This window comes from Fringilla coelebs (assembly GCF_963513975.1).
Source record: "Fringilla coelebs genome assembly, chromosome: 2".
NCBI lineage: Eukaryota > Metazoa > Chordata > Aves > Passeriformes > Fringillidae > Fringilla > Fringilla coelebs.
Window position 1 is genome coordinate 32,279,036 of NC_140029.1, and position 15,565 is coordinate 32,294,600.

At 36.6% G+C, this 15,565-nt stretch overlaps 1 protein-coding gene across 1 annotated transcript in view; it reads right to left on the reverse strand.

The window, feature by feature from the left end:
• ATP10A (ATPase phospholipid transporting 10A (putative)) overlaps positions 1-15,565 on the reverse strand; it is a gene marked incomplete at both ends in the record, with an annotated part of 67,335 nt that overhangs the window by 32,096 nt on the left and 19,674 nt on the right. Inside the window, 5 exons of the mRNA XM_084200994.1 lie at positions 1,633-1,885; positions 3,446-3,579; positions 5,912-6,043; positions 6,145-6,251; positions 12,609-12,694. Of these exons, the coding sequence (XP_084057120.1) occupies positions 1,633-1,885; positions 3,446-3,579; positions 5,912-6,043; positions 6,145-6,251; positions 12,609-12,694 (712 nt within the window). The remainder of the gene's footprint in view (positions 1-1,632; positions 1,886-3,445; positions 3,580-5,911; positions 6,044-6,144; positions 6,252-12,608; positions 12,695-15,565) is intronic.

Here is a 15,565-nt window from a genome sequence, read left to right on the forward strand (position 1 = left end):
TATTTGTCAGAAATTTTATACTGACTGGAGTCACAATGAAGCCCAAACAAAGCCATAGGTGGAAAGAAGGACTGAAAAAATCAATCTGTTTGTGTATCTGGCACTTTTGTTTGTAGTGACATTCACTCTGTTTTCATTAACTTTTATATTGTAATACGAAATCATAAGAGGAAAGCATGCACAAACATAGTTTTCTGTTAAATTCACTACATCTGAATAAAAAAGATCTGAACATTCAACACTCAAACTTAAGGGCCTGAGTTCAGCTGACATATCAGATGATACCAACCTCATAAAAATAACTTTTCTGAACTGTTTTAATTGGCAATAATCATTCTTGAGAGGAACAGAATACACTCTGAAATTAGTATAAGCAAGCAAACAATCACTGGCAGAGAAGAAGCAAAAAAGAATGAATAATCAGAGTGTCACAAGCAGATTTAGGAATCCAGTAACATACTCTAAGTTCTAATTCTTTCTTACATACTGTACAGAGGTAGAAAGTCACAGGTTCTCCCTAAGTCCTTTCCATAACACTGGTAACACTACCAAAAGGTCAGTTTCTTGGAAAAAAGTGCCTTAAATGTAAGGTCTCAGTACTACTTTAAAGTAGGAGAAAAAAAAGAACAATCCACTACTTCAAAATATCCTTCTCCGGTTTAAGATCTTGTCATCTTTCTAAAGCATGTTTTAGAGTTCCCAGTTTATTTTGATTCTTTATCTTATTCTGTATCTTATTTGTAAGCTGAAATTCTCTAGTGTTCTTTGAGAAAACCTCCTAATCAGAGATCTTTATATGTTGTGTAGAACAAGAAACTTATTTTTTGCAAAAAAGAATACTGTAGTTGTCAATATTTTCCAGCATACAGAATATGATTTGAAGAGTTAAGATCTGTTCTTTCAAAAATGATAATGATAGTATGTTAGAGAGAAATAACACAAACATTGAAAAATAGGAAATCATAATTTTAAAAGGATGAAGAAATAACACAGGGATGACAACTCTCACACTGCCTTATGAAAAATAGTAATCTTTTACTGTTTTAAGAGGCTGATACTTGAATGTGGATATTCTCTCCACTGCAGTGTTCACAGAGCAAACATACCTGAGACAGACACTTTGCACATAGCAACACTGCAAAGACTCTGACAAAAGTAACATAAAATACGCAATTCTACACAATTATGTTTCTTGTTAATATGAAAACTGGTATCTCTGCACTTATTTCTCAGTACAAAAGGATAATCTCATTGCAGGTATTCAATCAGACACTAATCTGGCTGTATGCTTTAAGAGTTATTTTACATTGTATTCTTCAAACACACCAAAGAAGTGGGATATCAGCAGCAACATTCAATTCTCCTAGATCAGCCATGCACTCAAGTGCTTTATTACATCAGGAGTTAGAGCCAGAAGCTTTAAATGTCTTGACAACATACTGTAGATATTACAGAACACTCTGGTAAAATAGTCATTGCTAGCTGAACACAGCCATCGAATTACACTGATCTGACAACAGCTGTTAAATTTCTTTTGTTTTCCTTTTTGATTTAAGATTACAGCAACTTTAATGACTACTTCAGTTTGTGCAAAGTACAACTGTTAGATGGAAAACATGACCATGAGCTCACCGTTGTCATCATGGGAATATTCTATTCCAGAAACAGTACATCTTCGGAAAACCATCTTGTTTTCAGTCAGGGTCCCAGTCTTGTCTGAAAAGATAAACTGCACCTGACCCAAGTCTTCTGTGATATTTAAAGCTCGGCACTGCAGTTGAGAGTCTGTTTCTTCATCATATAAATCTTTATCTTGATGAATAAAGTATACTTGGCAGATTTTAACTATTTCAATAGATACATACAAAGAAATAGGAATCAGAACCTAGAGTACACAAAACGAAAGAATTAGGAGAAAACAGAAGCAAGAACACAATCAATTATTAAAGCTAGTTAACTCTAGTTCTAACATAAAGATGCTATGTACTTTAAACATCTACTCTAAAGTTATTATCTTGTTTAAAGAGTTTATTTACTGTGTTAGATGAGGAAAACCTATGGTGAATTGCAGAGCTGGAATGCATTATTATGTCTAGAAAACAGATTATCAAAACATGGACAGAAGCAAATATTTCTTAGGCTAATAAGCTGAGCTTTAAACTAGTTGGGGAAGGAAAAGAAAAAAAAAATCCTGACCCAAACAGACCATACATCAGAATACTGTAGATGTGAAAGGATTGAATAAAATTGTTCTGCATAAATAGACTGTTTATAAATTCACTTTGCAGGAATACAAGAAACAAAATGAGAAATGTTAATCTCTCCATAGGAACAATATCTTTGGCCTTGACTTTTGTACTGCAAATTATTTGAATGAAGATCACATTTTATAAGTGCTGAAGAAGGAGACTTGAAAAGATTTTCAACTGTTTCTTGAGGATTGTCAAAACTACATAAAATACCGAATTTATACATGAGTTTTTCTCTGCAGATTTTTTTTTCATGGTTAGAGATTCCTGACTGCATACATTGTTTAGTTTTCTGAATTAGATACGTGGGAGAAATTATAGCATGGCTGTGGGCGGCGAATATGGTCATTTAAACCAAACGACAGTGAAATGTAGTTGTTTAAAGAAATCAGTGGTGAGTTTTCTTAACCAGTATCATAACCCAATCCCTCAGGGTAAAAAGTATTTTAACAGTCTTTTTCATTCCCTTTTATAAACAAGTTTCTGCCTCCAGTAAAGCAACCTCCTCCAGTGTCCCACTAGGAAAACTTCCATATATCTCAGTGACATGAGGTTCCTTTATTCTCTGAACTTAACCACTTTCACCATCCAAGATATTTCTCCTCAGCACTAAGAAACTTTTAACATAGTTTGTTATCTGGCTGACATATGGCTTTGTGAAGAGAAATATATCTGAAAAGCTGTAAAAAAGTATAAATTTTATTTTCATAGAACACTGTACCCAAAGTGGCATCCCCAGTCTTTGAGGTGTTGCTCCACAGTGGGTAGAGAGGAAGAGTTTCTGGTTCATGGGGTTGTTCCTCCCCAGGTGCAGGACCCTGCACTTGCCTTTGTTGAATTTCAGGCAGTCCTCTGAGCATTCTCTCCAACATGCCAAGGTTCTTCTGAACACAGCCCTCTGGGGTATTGGCCACTCCTCCCAGCTTGGTGACAGTGAACTTGCTGAGGAGGCATCTGCCCTTCATACAAGTTATTGGTGAATAAGTTAAACAACACCAGGCCCAGTATTGAACCTTTGGGGCATCACCAGTGACAGGCCTCCCTGTGCTACTGATTACAACCCTCTGGGAACTTTTTAGTGCTTGATTAGCTTCTTACATGCCTTAGGGGTGAAACGAGTACTACATATATTGCATATATATTACTTTATTGCAGCCAACTAGGAACAGAGGTGACAGCATGCACAAATTGATTACCTGGAACACTATGATCATCGTCAGAAATAAATACACTGAAGCTAAAACAGGTGACAAATATTTGCCATTGGGCCCTGGAACATCAAAAATTGGTTTCTTCTTCTCACCATATTGCCATACCCATAGACCGTGACCTGAAGAAAAATTGGAAGAGAGAAAAAAGCAAATTAGGTCCAAGCAAAAATGCTTAAGGTATGACTTTGTTCTTAAGAGTTATGTGGAAAATTGTTATTTGTTTTCAAATATTCTGCATGACTTCTGAAAAATGCCCCAAACCCATGGGTTTTTCTGCCTTGAGCTTTGGGGTTTGAGAAAGGGCTTTGGCTGTCCTTAAGCCATGCAAGACTAATTTCTCATAACTTTATCTAAATAAAGTGAGCTGGCTAGTCTAAATTCATCACCAAAGAAAATGACACTCCTTCAGAAAATAAATGATCAATTTCAATGATATGCTGAGTGTTAAAATGAAAGAACTCAACTGACTGTACTAGATATATCACCAGTCAGCTATCTGTAAACTAGCTTTAGAAGAAACTTTAATTTTACTGTGTGAATTATGGCCACCACATGCAGAGAACTAATGAAATAACAGTATCAATAGAGTCAACAGCACGGAAGCTGAGGAATGAAGAGCAAAAAAAAATTCTAAGTCTTGCTCAAATGGGTTTTTTTAATTGATTGTGCTGATAACTAAATAAAGGTAAGATTTTTATTGTTTTAGGAAAATTACATTCTTGCAAAAGAGACAGAACATTGTTTTTTTAAGTACAGCATTAAGATTTAAAATCCTAAAATCCCTAAAATGGTATGCCTGATGTTTTTAAGGTGTAAAAAACAAGGGAAAATTCTTCTGCACTAAAAAGCATTAAAACTATCACTATATAGTGAACATTTTTCTGATTCTGAAAATCAGAACTAAAGGACAAAGGTCTACTTTAAAAGTAATCTTCTGTAAATCATGCTTCGACAAGATCCTTTACATATTGATGCATAAACCCAGTACTGAGTGCTTGAAAAATAAAAACACATAAGTGAGCACATTATTTTGTCCCTATACTACCAATATGAAATCACACACACGATGTCTTTATTGATGTATATATTTTTATTCTTGAGAGCAAAAACAGAAAGCTCCACACTGAGAATGACCTACATTAAGGGCTGTTTTATAAATGCCTTTAGATTTTCGAAAGAATTAAGTGTCATATCTCCAGTTACACTTTACTGAGAGAAGATGCTTACATGGCCTGATTTCTACAGAGCACCTGCCAACTCAAAGGGCTCGAGCAAATTTCTTTCCAGCTGTTTGTGGCTGTCAGCACCTCGAGCAGTTTGCTCTGGCCCTCTGCTGGCGGCTTCGAGCCTTGTGGCAGACGGGACAGAAGGGAAGGTGCACTTGTCTGTCACATACTGAGTGCCACCTCTGGGCAGCCCCAGCAGGGCTGAAGGCACCCCCAGGGCACCCCCGCTGCTGCTGCCCTGGGGACACCCGGGGGCACTGCCAGAGGGGACAGCTGCAGGCAGCAGCTCCCTGCTATGAACCCTCACCACGACACCTCAGCCCTGAGGACTGGGCCCCCCAACACTGAGAGACTACAAAAGTGTGTCATGAACTCAGTGGGAACAAATAAGCTGGCTGGTTCACAACTGGAAATACTCATCTTTAAGCATTTAACAATACCTGGAAAAAGGCACAAAGACGTATTAAAGTGGCATAAGATTGTTATTAAATTACATCGTGGTTGTTAAGAAACATTCTGGTGTTTATGCCATATGACTCACATGCAAACATTACAGAACACACAAATATTAAGGAAATGGAATTCACATGCCATATATTCAAAAAAATCTTTTTTGTGCCAAATGTAAAACTCAATTCTTTCTCACAAATGAACAGAAAAAAGGCCTGAGGAGACATAACCTGAACTGCAGCATTTCCTTAAACACGCCCAGAAGTTTAGAGAGTATGCAGACTTTTGTTTATTTCTTCTACGTGATGACTGCAGTCTTAGGGACAGTGAGTCCATGTTGTGCACTGTGCTCTTAATTTAATAAGTAGTACTGGAGAATACCACTGTGCAGATTTTGTTTACTCTCTCCTCATAAATTACTCTACTGCCTGATTAATGACAAGTTACACTCTACCACCTGTAATTTTGAGGGGACTACATATAAACTAGGAGCTTTTTCAGCCTTGACATTTTTGGATGCTATCCAGGGTAGTATAATCTAAGCCTTCAAATCTCTGGTACTAATAGCATATATTTCATTGAGATTAAGAAGGTATTTAGATCAGGTTGTGTATCAAGACATTTTAATTTTTGACAAAAATAAGTATGGAGACAGCTTTAAGGATTTTATGTTTTGGCAGACATGTATGTTTTTGATAAAGCTAAGTGCATGAATCCCAAGACAGTGTAATACTTAACTTAAACAGCAGTGCTTCTACTAGTGAAGAGCACTTACCAATGGCAGTAAACAGACACATGATTAGAAGTATGAGGACACACCAAAGGACATCAGCATTCATCTGCCTTTCCAGCTTACTGCGCTTGTAACGCGGCCCATTATTATTTAACAAGGCTTTGGTCTCATGCCCTGCAGAAAGAATTGCACCAAACATGTCATATGGAACATGGCGATTATTTTATAGCTATAAAAAGGTGGTATGCCCTGTAAGACAGAAAAGTAGCTCTTACCTGCATAGATTACTATTCCTGCAACTTCTTCTGTGTTTCTAATGGTACATCCACGTAACAAAAGATTCTCTTTGAACAGTCCATCCTTTTTTCCACTTTTATGAATACTACAGAAAATTTAAAAAGAGAACAAAACACAGCATGTCAAAACATCAAGCTTGTTACATCATGCTTGAAATACAACAACCCCAGGAAACACCTTCAGTGTTAAAGAAGTTATTTTTATTTGATGGCAAAATATTTCATTGGATCCTCCTCCTGGGAAGGTTCTCTGTTGGACTTTGAGATTACTTACCCAAGGATCCCTGACATGCATCAGCTCAGCTGGAGCAGCACCAGTTGCTGTTGGATATACAAATGTCCTGGACAAATGCTCACTAGAGATACGTGGGCCAAACCGACAGCATGTGTGCAGCCTAGCTAATGCTTGGAAAATGCACTGGGCTTCCTGTGCATGTGGAAACTGACTGAGCAATCACAGTTAATCCAGCCCACCTAAAGACAGCTGTGTACTCGACAGAATTAACCCACTACTCACATGTGCTTACTAAAGAAATCCTAGAAAGCAAGATGGTGAAATTGGGAAATGGCTGTGCTTCAGGAGTAGTGATACTAAAGAAGATGTGCCAGGGATAAGACACATCAGTTCAGTGAAAAAAAAGGAAAAATATTCTGTGTTTTTATTCCATGTATCAGTGAGAACAAGAGAAATTGTTTTCAGAACTGTCTCACCAACTATCTAAGGATGGCCTGCACCCTGAGGATTCTTGTTGACTAACACCAAAACACAGCAGAAAACCGGAATGAAGTTACATTTCTACAACTTATTATCTGCTGGGCATGGACCAACTGAAATTTCATCTGACAGAGAAATACAGAAAATAGCCTTATGAGAATTAACAAGGAAATGCTAAAAAATAATGGCAATTAAAAATGGTATTAGAATTTTTACTATCTAAAAAAGACAAATCAAAAAATAATTTAAAACCCCTTTCAAATGAATAAAATTTCATTTTATCAACTGAAGTACCCCAATGCCTCAGAGAAGACTAAAGCAAGTCTGGATTGTTTAAATGTTGTCCTCTCTTTCAGACCATCAAAACCATCACACTTTCAATATGCTACACTAAAATTAACATTGTGCTGCTGCAACACCAAATCTTATGCCTACCTGGATTGAGCACTTAAAATCCTTTGTCCCCTGAAATCTGCAAACTGGCTTAAAATTGTCCTTTTTATAAAGGTGGAGTTCTTTTTATTTGCTTCCTATTTTCTAAGCCTTCACATCTGGGTTATATATACATGCTTTCCCTGTTAGGTTCTTCTCTTTTTCTAAATGAGAACCAAAACTGTAATTGAATTACATACTTCTAGGATCTCAGGCCTAGGAACTACACCAAATACTCTGATATTTGTAAGAAGAAAAGGTTCACATTAGTGAGTTCTCTGTACTTGTCCCAGTCTAGTAAGAGTACTTGCAGAATATTTTGTAATGCTGCTTATGCTCCATAACCTCAATAGTCAATGTTTTTAGTGAACAGAATATACCTGTGTATATATACACACACATATACAGCCTTTTTTAGTTCAGCACAATATCCTATACCCACCCTCTGCTCAAAATATATACATATATATTAAAAGTATTGGTGCTTCAACAATTATGCTTAGCTTTTCTCTGCAGGGATGGAGAAGAAGCATTGGGTTTGACTTCTGAGGTAGCAGCTGCAGTGATAACATCTGACTAGAGGCCAGAAGCAGAGAAAGAAAGAAGTGGATAACACCAAATTTGCAATTCTGACACGAAAGTCAAAGGTGGTTTTTTAGTCAGGAGACAACTTCCCCTGCTCAGCCCATCCTCCCTGCCAGTCTCAGATAGAAGAACAGAGTTTTTACTTCTGTTCTTTTCAGCAAACCTCCTTAACCCACTGTCTCACCTTTGCCAAAGCAGCATAGTTGGGGGGCTGCCCAACATCCCTCTGGCAGAATGTCAGTAGGTGTCAATTTGTCTGTGCTTGAACTATGGGAAATAATTTCTTAATGAATCCATACTGTCAAAATTACACTGCTACTAGAATTCTGTCAGTCCTCTGATTTTTAAGGGTAAATTCTGCATTAGGCTTTCTTATAAATCATGAGAATGTCTGAATTTCCAATAAAATCTCCAAATGACAGTTACGATTCCTATTAATAAATGTGACATTTTAGAGATATACCTACTTAAGTGGTACTTACTCTGGCTTATAGTTTTATAAGCTTTGTTAATTTTTTACACTTCACAGTAACAGTGGACTATGCCAGGTATATTGCACATGGCAAACTTCATATATAATTACTTGTATATTTGTTCTATAAAATGATGTATCTGTTCTTACTAGCTTAGCTTACAAAACAACTCCAAAACAATTGTGTAACATCTGAAGTTAACCTGTAGGTGTTAAAACCCCAATCTACTGCCCTTACCCACAGGTTTAGCCACATCTCATCCTTACGTGCATTTGGTACTGCTTTTTACTTTCCCATACCCAAATGAAGTCAGAGAACTCAACTGTTGCTCACCAGCCCTTTAGAAAACATGGATGAAATCAAAATCTGGAAGAAAGAAGCCAACAGAGGCTGGAGGAAACTCATCATTTGCCTCTTGTCTACAGTCACTCCCAGTGACTCAGTAACACAACATACACATAAAACAGTTGGGCACTGATGATAAAAGGAAGGAAAAATTGCAGACATAAAAGTCTGGATTAAAAAATAATGGAAACTAGAGTTAGATAAAACTGCTCACTTTGATAACAAACCTGCCAATTGTAAACTTTGAGTCTGGGTGGAGAGACAGCCTAGTTCCCATTTCTAGCCCTGCAGAGTTATAAACCTTAAGCTTGTTACAGAGGCTGAAGAGTCTGTTTTTCCCCTTTCTGTGTAAGTTACAGGCAAAGAAGGAAAATTTTCTGTGTCATTCTTTAGAAGAGTGTCTGGCTGAAGCCACTCAGATGCCTGGAATGAAAAGGCTAAGCCATGAGGAAATGCACTGGCAAGTGTGGGTGCAATGCTCCTTTTCTCTGCAATTTCTCACACGGATGACACTGCAAAAATGTGGTATTTTCACATCTAAAATACAAATGAACCACAAATTAGGAGAAGTGGGCAGATCATTTGCAGTTAACTACTATTATGCTACAGCACTCTGAAAGTCTTTATACAGAAGTAAGCCTCTGGTTTAATACAGCAATGCAAAAATTACCCTGGTAGCTCACTTCTGCTTTCTACTATGTTTTAACTTGTTACTTATGTGTCTTGTTAACTTACTTGTTAACTTATGTGTCTACCTGCATTACATAACAAGGTAACCAATGATAACTGTATTCAAGAGAGAGTATTTTCTTTCAAATGTTGGTTTATCAAGTGTCTTACAAAAGAAATGGTAGAGCTGGCATTACTTTCCAAGGTTTGACACTCCCAAAGAAAATATTCAACAATCTTAAACATGATATTAATGAATGTTATCAGTCAGAAACTTCCTGACTCTCAATTGATGCAAATTAGTCTCTAGGTTGCTTTGGTTTTTTACTCCAGGATTGGAGCTGTTACTATAGCACATTAAAGAGACATCACTATAGATTTATGTTTGTTTTTACTTTAAAAAGTTGTAACATGGTTTTCTATTAATTTGGGTTTGTTAACTTATGAAAACCATTGAAACAGAAATACACACATGTATTCATCTCCTTCTTCTTCTTCTTCCAATTCCAAACTGTACTTATTTTGGTATGATCAGATAAAATTTTATGTTCTGGTCTAAGAATAAAATTATTATTTTCAAAAAGCTGAAAAGTCAGATTCCCAGTTACAACTTCTCTTTTTCCCTTGCCCATATACACACAAAAAGGTACAAACAAGATTTTAAAGCAAATATTGCTATTTTTGGAACCTGGAATTGGATTTTTGAATATTTGCCATGCATGCTGTACATAATCTGGCTAGACACATATGGGCAGGGGGCATTTGCTCTATTCCTCTTACACAAAATATGTTTATAGGGGAAATAAAAGTGAAGGAATGTCCTTGGGTTATTTTGGGAGTGCAGAAACTGCAAAAGAGAGTTAAAGCAAGCACCTGAATAAAACTGGCAGTCTGCCTGTGCATCTGCACACCCCAAGTGTGTTCAATGCAGATTGTGGCAACACAGCTGAAGAATTCAGATGCAGTAATGTGCATGTACACTTTTTAAGATATAGGATGGGGCTAGGCCCATCTCAATGCACTCTGAAGTATCTTTTTTTTTTTTTAATATCATGACTCCTTTTATCCTTGCCTGCCTGTGCTACATTGGCTACCTGGAGTGATTTGGTTTCAGGAAAACTGTAAGAAACAGAATTTTTTACATGTTTACAGCATACACACACAAAAATATTTCTATTTCCTGAAAGATTTGTCAGCGCAGACATAAAAACCAAAGACCACATTTCATACAGGAAAAAAAAATCTGAATCAAAACTGGAAACATACTAAGTGGTCAAAATGTCTAGGAAAATTTAGTAGTAATGCTTCAGCACAGCTTTTTACATATGTAAAGCCTATCATTTCATGGGATTCCTATTTAATATTTTGGTATCATTTCAGTCGAGCTATTATTGCTGGTAGCTATCTGATCCATTATTTCAAGCAGCAGCTACTGGTAAAATTTTGAACAAGAAATAAGATCTGAGTTTGACATGACAATGCCATGTTTCAATTTGGATATGTTAATTGCTATTCATATTGTTAATGTATGATTTGAAATAGACTCCTGATTCCATTATACTAATGAAGGAACTCTAAAAAGTGGGGGGAAAAGCTGCCTTCTGTGATAAATTAGGGGACTGAGAATTTATTTGTTGAGGGGTTGCTCCCCACTCTCTAATTCTAATGCCCCATGGGCCTTTAGCTGTAAATCTCTTGGAACACAGCTGATGAGAGGTGGAAATCACCTGATGCTTTCTGCCAGATTCAAAATTTGTGTCAAAACATATTCTCATCATTTGTGAAACAATAAAATACAAAGAATCAATACTAAACAACAGTCGTCGAAAAGATAATACCATGTTTTCTGCTATGTATTTCAAATGGTTCTGTAACTTACATGCCACAGGCCTTTTCCACGTGGAGTAAATAAGTACATATATAATAGAAGAAAAAATTATGCATATTTTCTACAGTATTCTGCTCAATATTTTGGGGACTAAGATTCACACATAAAGTGTGCTAGAAAACCTGCCAAACTTTCCATTTCCATATCTGGAAATGGCATGTCTACAGTAGAGCAGGCTCTCTAGTACACACCCTCATGCAGTAATGTCTCATACTAAACTGTTTTCTTCACATGAACTGTAGATCTTTGTGCTGCTAAATAAAGGAACACATTTTCCCACACTACAACTTGATGTAGTTTAAAGAAACTGTCCTGATTTACACCAGTTGACAGTACATCCTACACAATCTGTGACATCTGAGAGTAGTAACTATGGTGGTAAATGGCATCACTATAAAAAACTCCCTGAGCTCCAGCAATTTACCTTGTGACATTTACACAATTTAATACTGCTTATCACTCCTAATCAACATGGGTGGTAAATCATTGTATTTCAAATGGAATTAGTGTCAGTTTAACTCTCGTCATTAAAATTTGGGCAAAAATTATGTATCCTGGGCTCTCACTCTCCACGTGGTTAACAGACTGTAGAAAAATAAGTCATGCAAGAATGCATCTCCTAAGCCACCACAATCAACATACCTTTACACTACAGACCAGGCTACATAATAAGCAAATCCTAAAACATTTGCACATCCTAAAACATTTATTTCTGAGCAGGATTGATTGGCCAGAGATGAGCACCCTGTTAATGTAGTTCTGTTTGTTTAGAATTAAGTCAAGTGAACATAGGTGACGTGGTAATGTACAGGCATACCCATCTCGTGAGCCAATAATTTCATTTTATCTGAATGAGAAGAAAGGAACAGTGCCATAGCTGGAGAAATATCAGTTTTGCCTTCTGATTTTCTTCAATGACACATGTATTAAAAGAAACATTTGATAGACCCGTCCTCATGAAAGTGCACAACAGATTGTGCTTGTTTGTTGCCTCTCTTGGACTTGTTTTCTATTTCTTCCCATTTCCAGATGGGTTTTTTTAATCCATGGAGAAAAAGGAGAAGAGTGCCTGTAAATGCAGTGCTTCATACATTCATTTGTGTAGTGTAAGCTGATTGAAGGTAGCAAATAAATCCATCCTAAGGAATGGAAATATGAGGTTCCCATCTCACCTTGAAGAGAGGATCCTCTAAAAGAGCCTTAAATATGAAGCCCTATTTAGATGTGGTGATGATGATGCAACTTACAGAAGACAGTGCAAAGCAAACAAGCATTTATTTTATTTCATATTACAGAAAAGGAGTGCATACTGAAGGATACTATATGAAATACTCACATGTAACCTCGAAACCTACTTAAGTCATTGTTTGGCTTCTCACATTCAATCACACTGGTGAACTTCAAGGGGTCAAATTCCGAGTCCTAGAATAATAAGAGTGTTCATTATTTAGAGCAAAGGCATGAAAATTATATCCAAAATCACTTTCTTTTCTAGTTTTTAAAATATTACAAAGTCCATTTTTTTTCCAAAGGCAATGAAAGCAAAGATGCAGACCACTGGCACTGAAAATCAAAGGGACCTGGAGAAAAAAAATTCCAAAGATGCCTCCGAAAATCTCCCTTACAAGGATCACTTCTGTTCTGCAACTGGAATATGCCAAATGATTTTGGTCTGCAGTGGAAAAGTGAAACTTACCTGAAAATCTCAAAATCTTAAACATTATCATTATCCTTCATGTTCAGTGAAGCCAGTGAAAATTTAAAACAATAGAAGTCAATTCACTGCCAATTATCAAAAAGCTAGCATGAGCTTTTGAAATATTAGCAAGCCTTCTTAATTGCTTTATGCCAACAGAGATGAATTAGTCTACTATAGTAAATTACACATATGGCAGAATAACTTTTTCTTAATTATCACTTAAAAACCTTCTTGATTGTCTAACTAATTACTCTGAAACTGGTATTGTTGCTGACTATTTAAGTTTACCTGCAGTTAGCACCTTGTTGTGTTTGAGGACAAACATCCTATCACAGCAGAATTACTTTGTTAAATAAAAATCAAGGTTCTCCTTTTTTTGCTAGCTCAAACTACACATTGAAAACAGACATATCTGATCCCGGTGCTACAGAGAAGGCTGTTTATCTCCGTCAGTGAGGATGACTTCTATAAAACTGCTTTGCATAGCATTTGAAGCAAAGAACTAATCATGAATTATCATATTATTAAGTTTTCAGTAGTGACAGCACTTCATATATTATGTTTCATAAAGGTTTTGCTGAGCTTCTGAGGACCCCAACCACTACTTTTTAGAGTAAACTTGTGAGAATGGTCGACTGAGAACCAGTAATCACAGGACAACAATCTTATTGCCCGTTTCTCTGAAACACACAGATGTCTCTGGGGTTTTTTGATGTTGACTCTATTCAGGTGAAAGAAACCAGATTTTGAGTAAGAGATAAAAGAAACTAGAGGATATGTCAGGATCAAAACCAACACCCTCCATTTTTCTGCTGGTTACACCTGGAAGAAAGACAGACTTACACTATATACGTGACAATTCAAACCACCCACACCTGAGACTTTTGAAAACCTTTTCTGTATTTTCAAGAAACATGAGATGATAAAGAGAACTGTGAAAATGGGCTGTCACTTAGAGACAGATACAGCCCACTGGAGGAATAAAAAATTCTGACGCGCAGAATTCAGCTTGTAAACAAGGGGAAAAAAAGTAGTAAAAACAAAGGACAACTCTGAGTTGAGACTGCTTTGCTGAGAATCAGACTCCGCAAATTACATCAAGCTTGGCAGACAAGAACCTGAGCCTTAGCAAGAAACACCACCTGCCTGTTGTCCCAGATGATCTTTTCCTTCCTTGTCCCAGTATGTTCCTTGGCGGAAGAAAAAAAATAAAAGGTATACAAAAAACAATCTACAAATATTCACCACTGTAGCCTAAACTACATTTATAAATTGGATGGAATGGGAAACATTTCCTTTCTCCTTATTGTAACATAATATATATAACACATTTAATTGAGCACAAATTTTCATTCAATGGTCTTAAAAGAGAAAAGAAAAAAATCCTAACATCTTTGATGAATGTCTGTGAGGGAATCCTAGAGACACCTAATAATAAAGCCCAATGTAATCAAATGCAGGTTTTGTATGGCTGCTGAACTCAGAAGAGAGAGTGTGGTTGGACACACAACCTTCTAGAACAGTTGGACAGCTGAATTCCCTTTCTGCTAAGAAAACCTGCCACTAAGATTTATATGTCACAAATAAAGATTAAAAAAAGGTACTTAAATCTAGAGCCTCCTAAAGTCTTCACAAAAAAAGATAGATCTTGTCAAGGTCAGAAAGGACTAAATGTACCCGACCTCCCCATGAGTACCATGCAATATTGTCTTTCTCCCTCCTTTGTTTGTTGATTTCTTTTCATTTATGACTCAGTTTTGGAACTAAAAGTCCTCTATCATTAAATCTGCCAGTATATTTGTGTTCTGTTACAATTAACTTGAAATATGTTATTATGGTCTTTACCCAGATAATATCTGGGAGTGAAAATCCAATTAGAATAGTAGTTTATGTAAGGAAAAAAAAGCTGATGAATTCTGATTTATGGCAAAAGCTCTTTGGTATATTAATAAATCAAACTGCTCCATTTCTTCCCAGTGAAATGGAAGGACAAATATACACTGTATATTACAGCTGATGACACTGTTTTGATATGAAAATACCTTTTGGTAAATGAAAGAACAAATATGTTAAACACAGCCTGTGTGTGACTGCTTTCAGTGGTTACAAAGAAGCACACATTTAATGTAAGATTTCACAATGATCAAAGTTTAGCTCTTTTTAATGCTGATACTCACACTTAGGCATCAATTGAAACACAAACTGTGATGATGTTCTCATGTATTAGCAGCTAAGAGAAGCTGCAGCGTGACAGAAGTTAAAGCCAAAACTGTTGCTTTTACAGCACACAGATTTGCTCTTTTTTCTTGGTAAAAGTCCATGAAAAAAAAATCTCCGCCACTACCTTTATTTTTCTCTTACACTGAATTTCTGCATCACTGTTAAGACACAAGAAACAAGATCAAAACATGGTCAAACATCAAACTGGCCCAGACCTTTGTGCAGTAGTTACCTGATGTGCCTGATTTTGTGTATCTTACTTACTTACTTAAAGCTGTCCCAGTACCAAGAGGGATGAAAAGCTCCATGCCTAGACAGACTGCAATCTGAGATGCCTCATCTCCCTGAAATCTTGACTTCCATGGTGTTCTCAT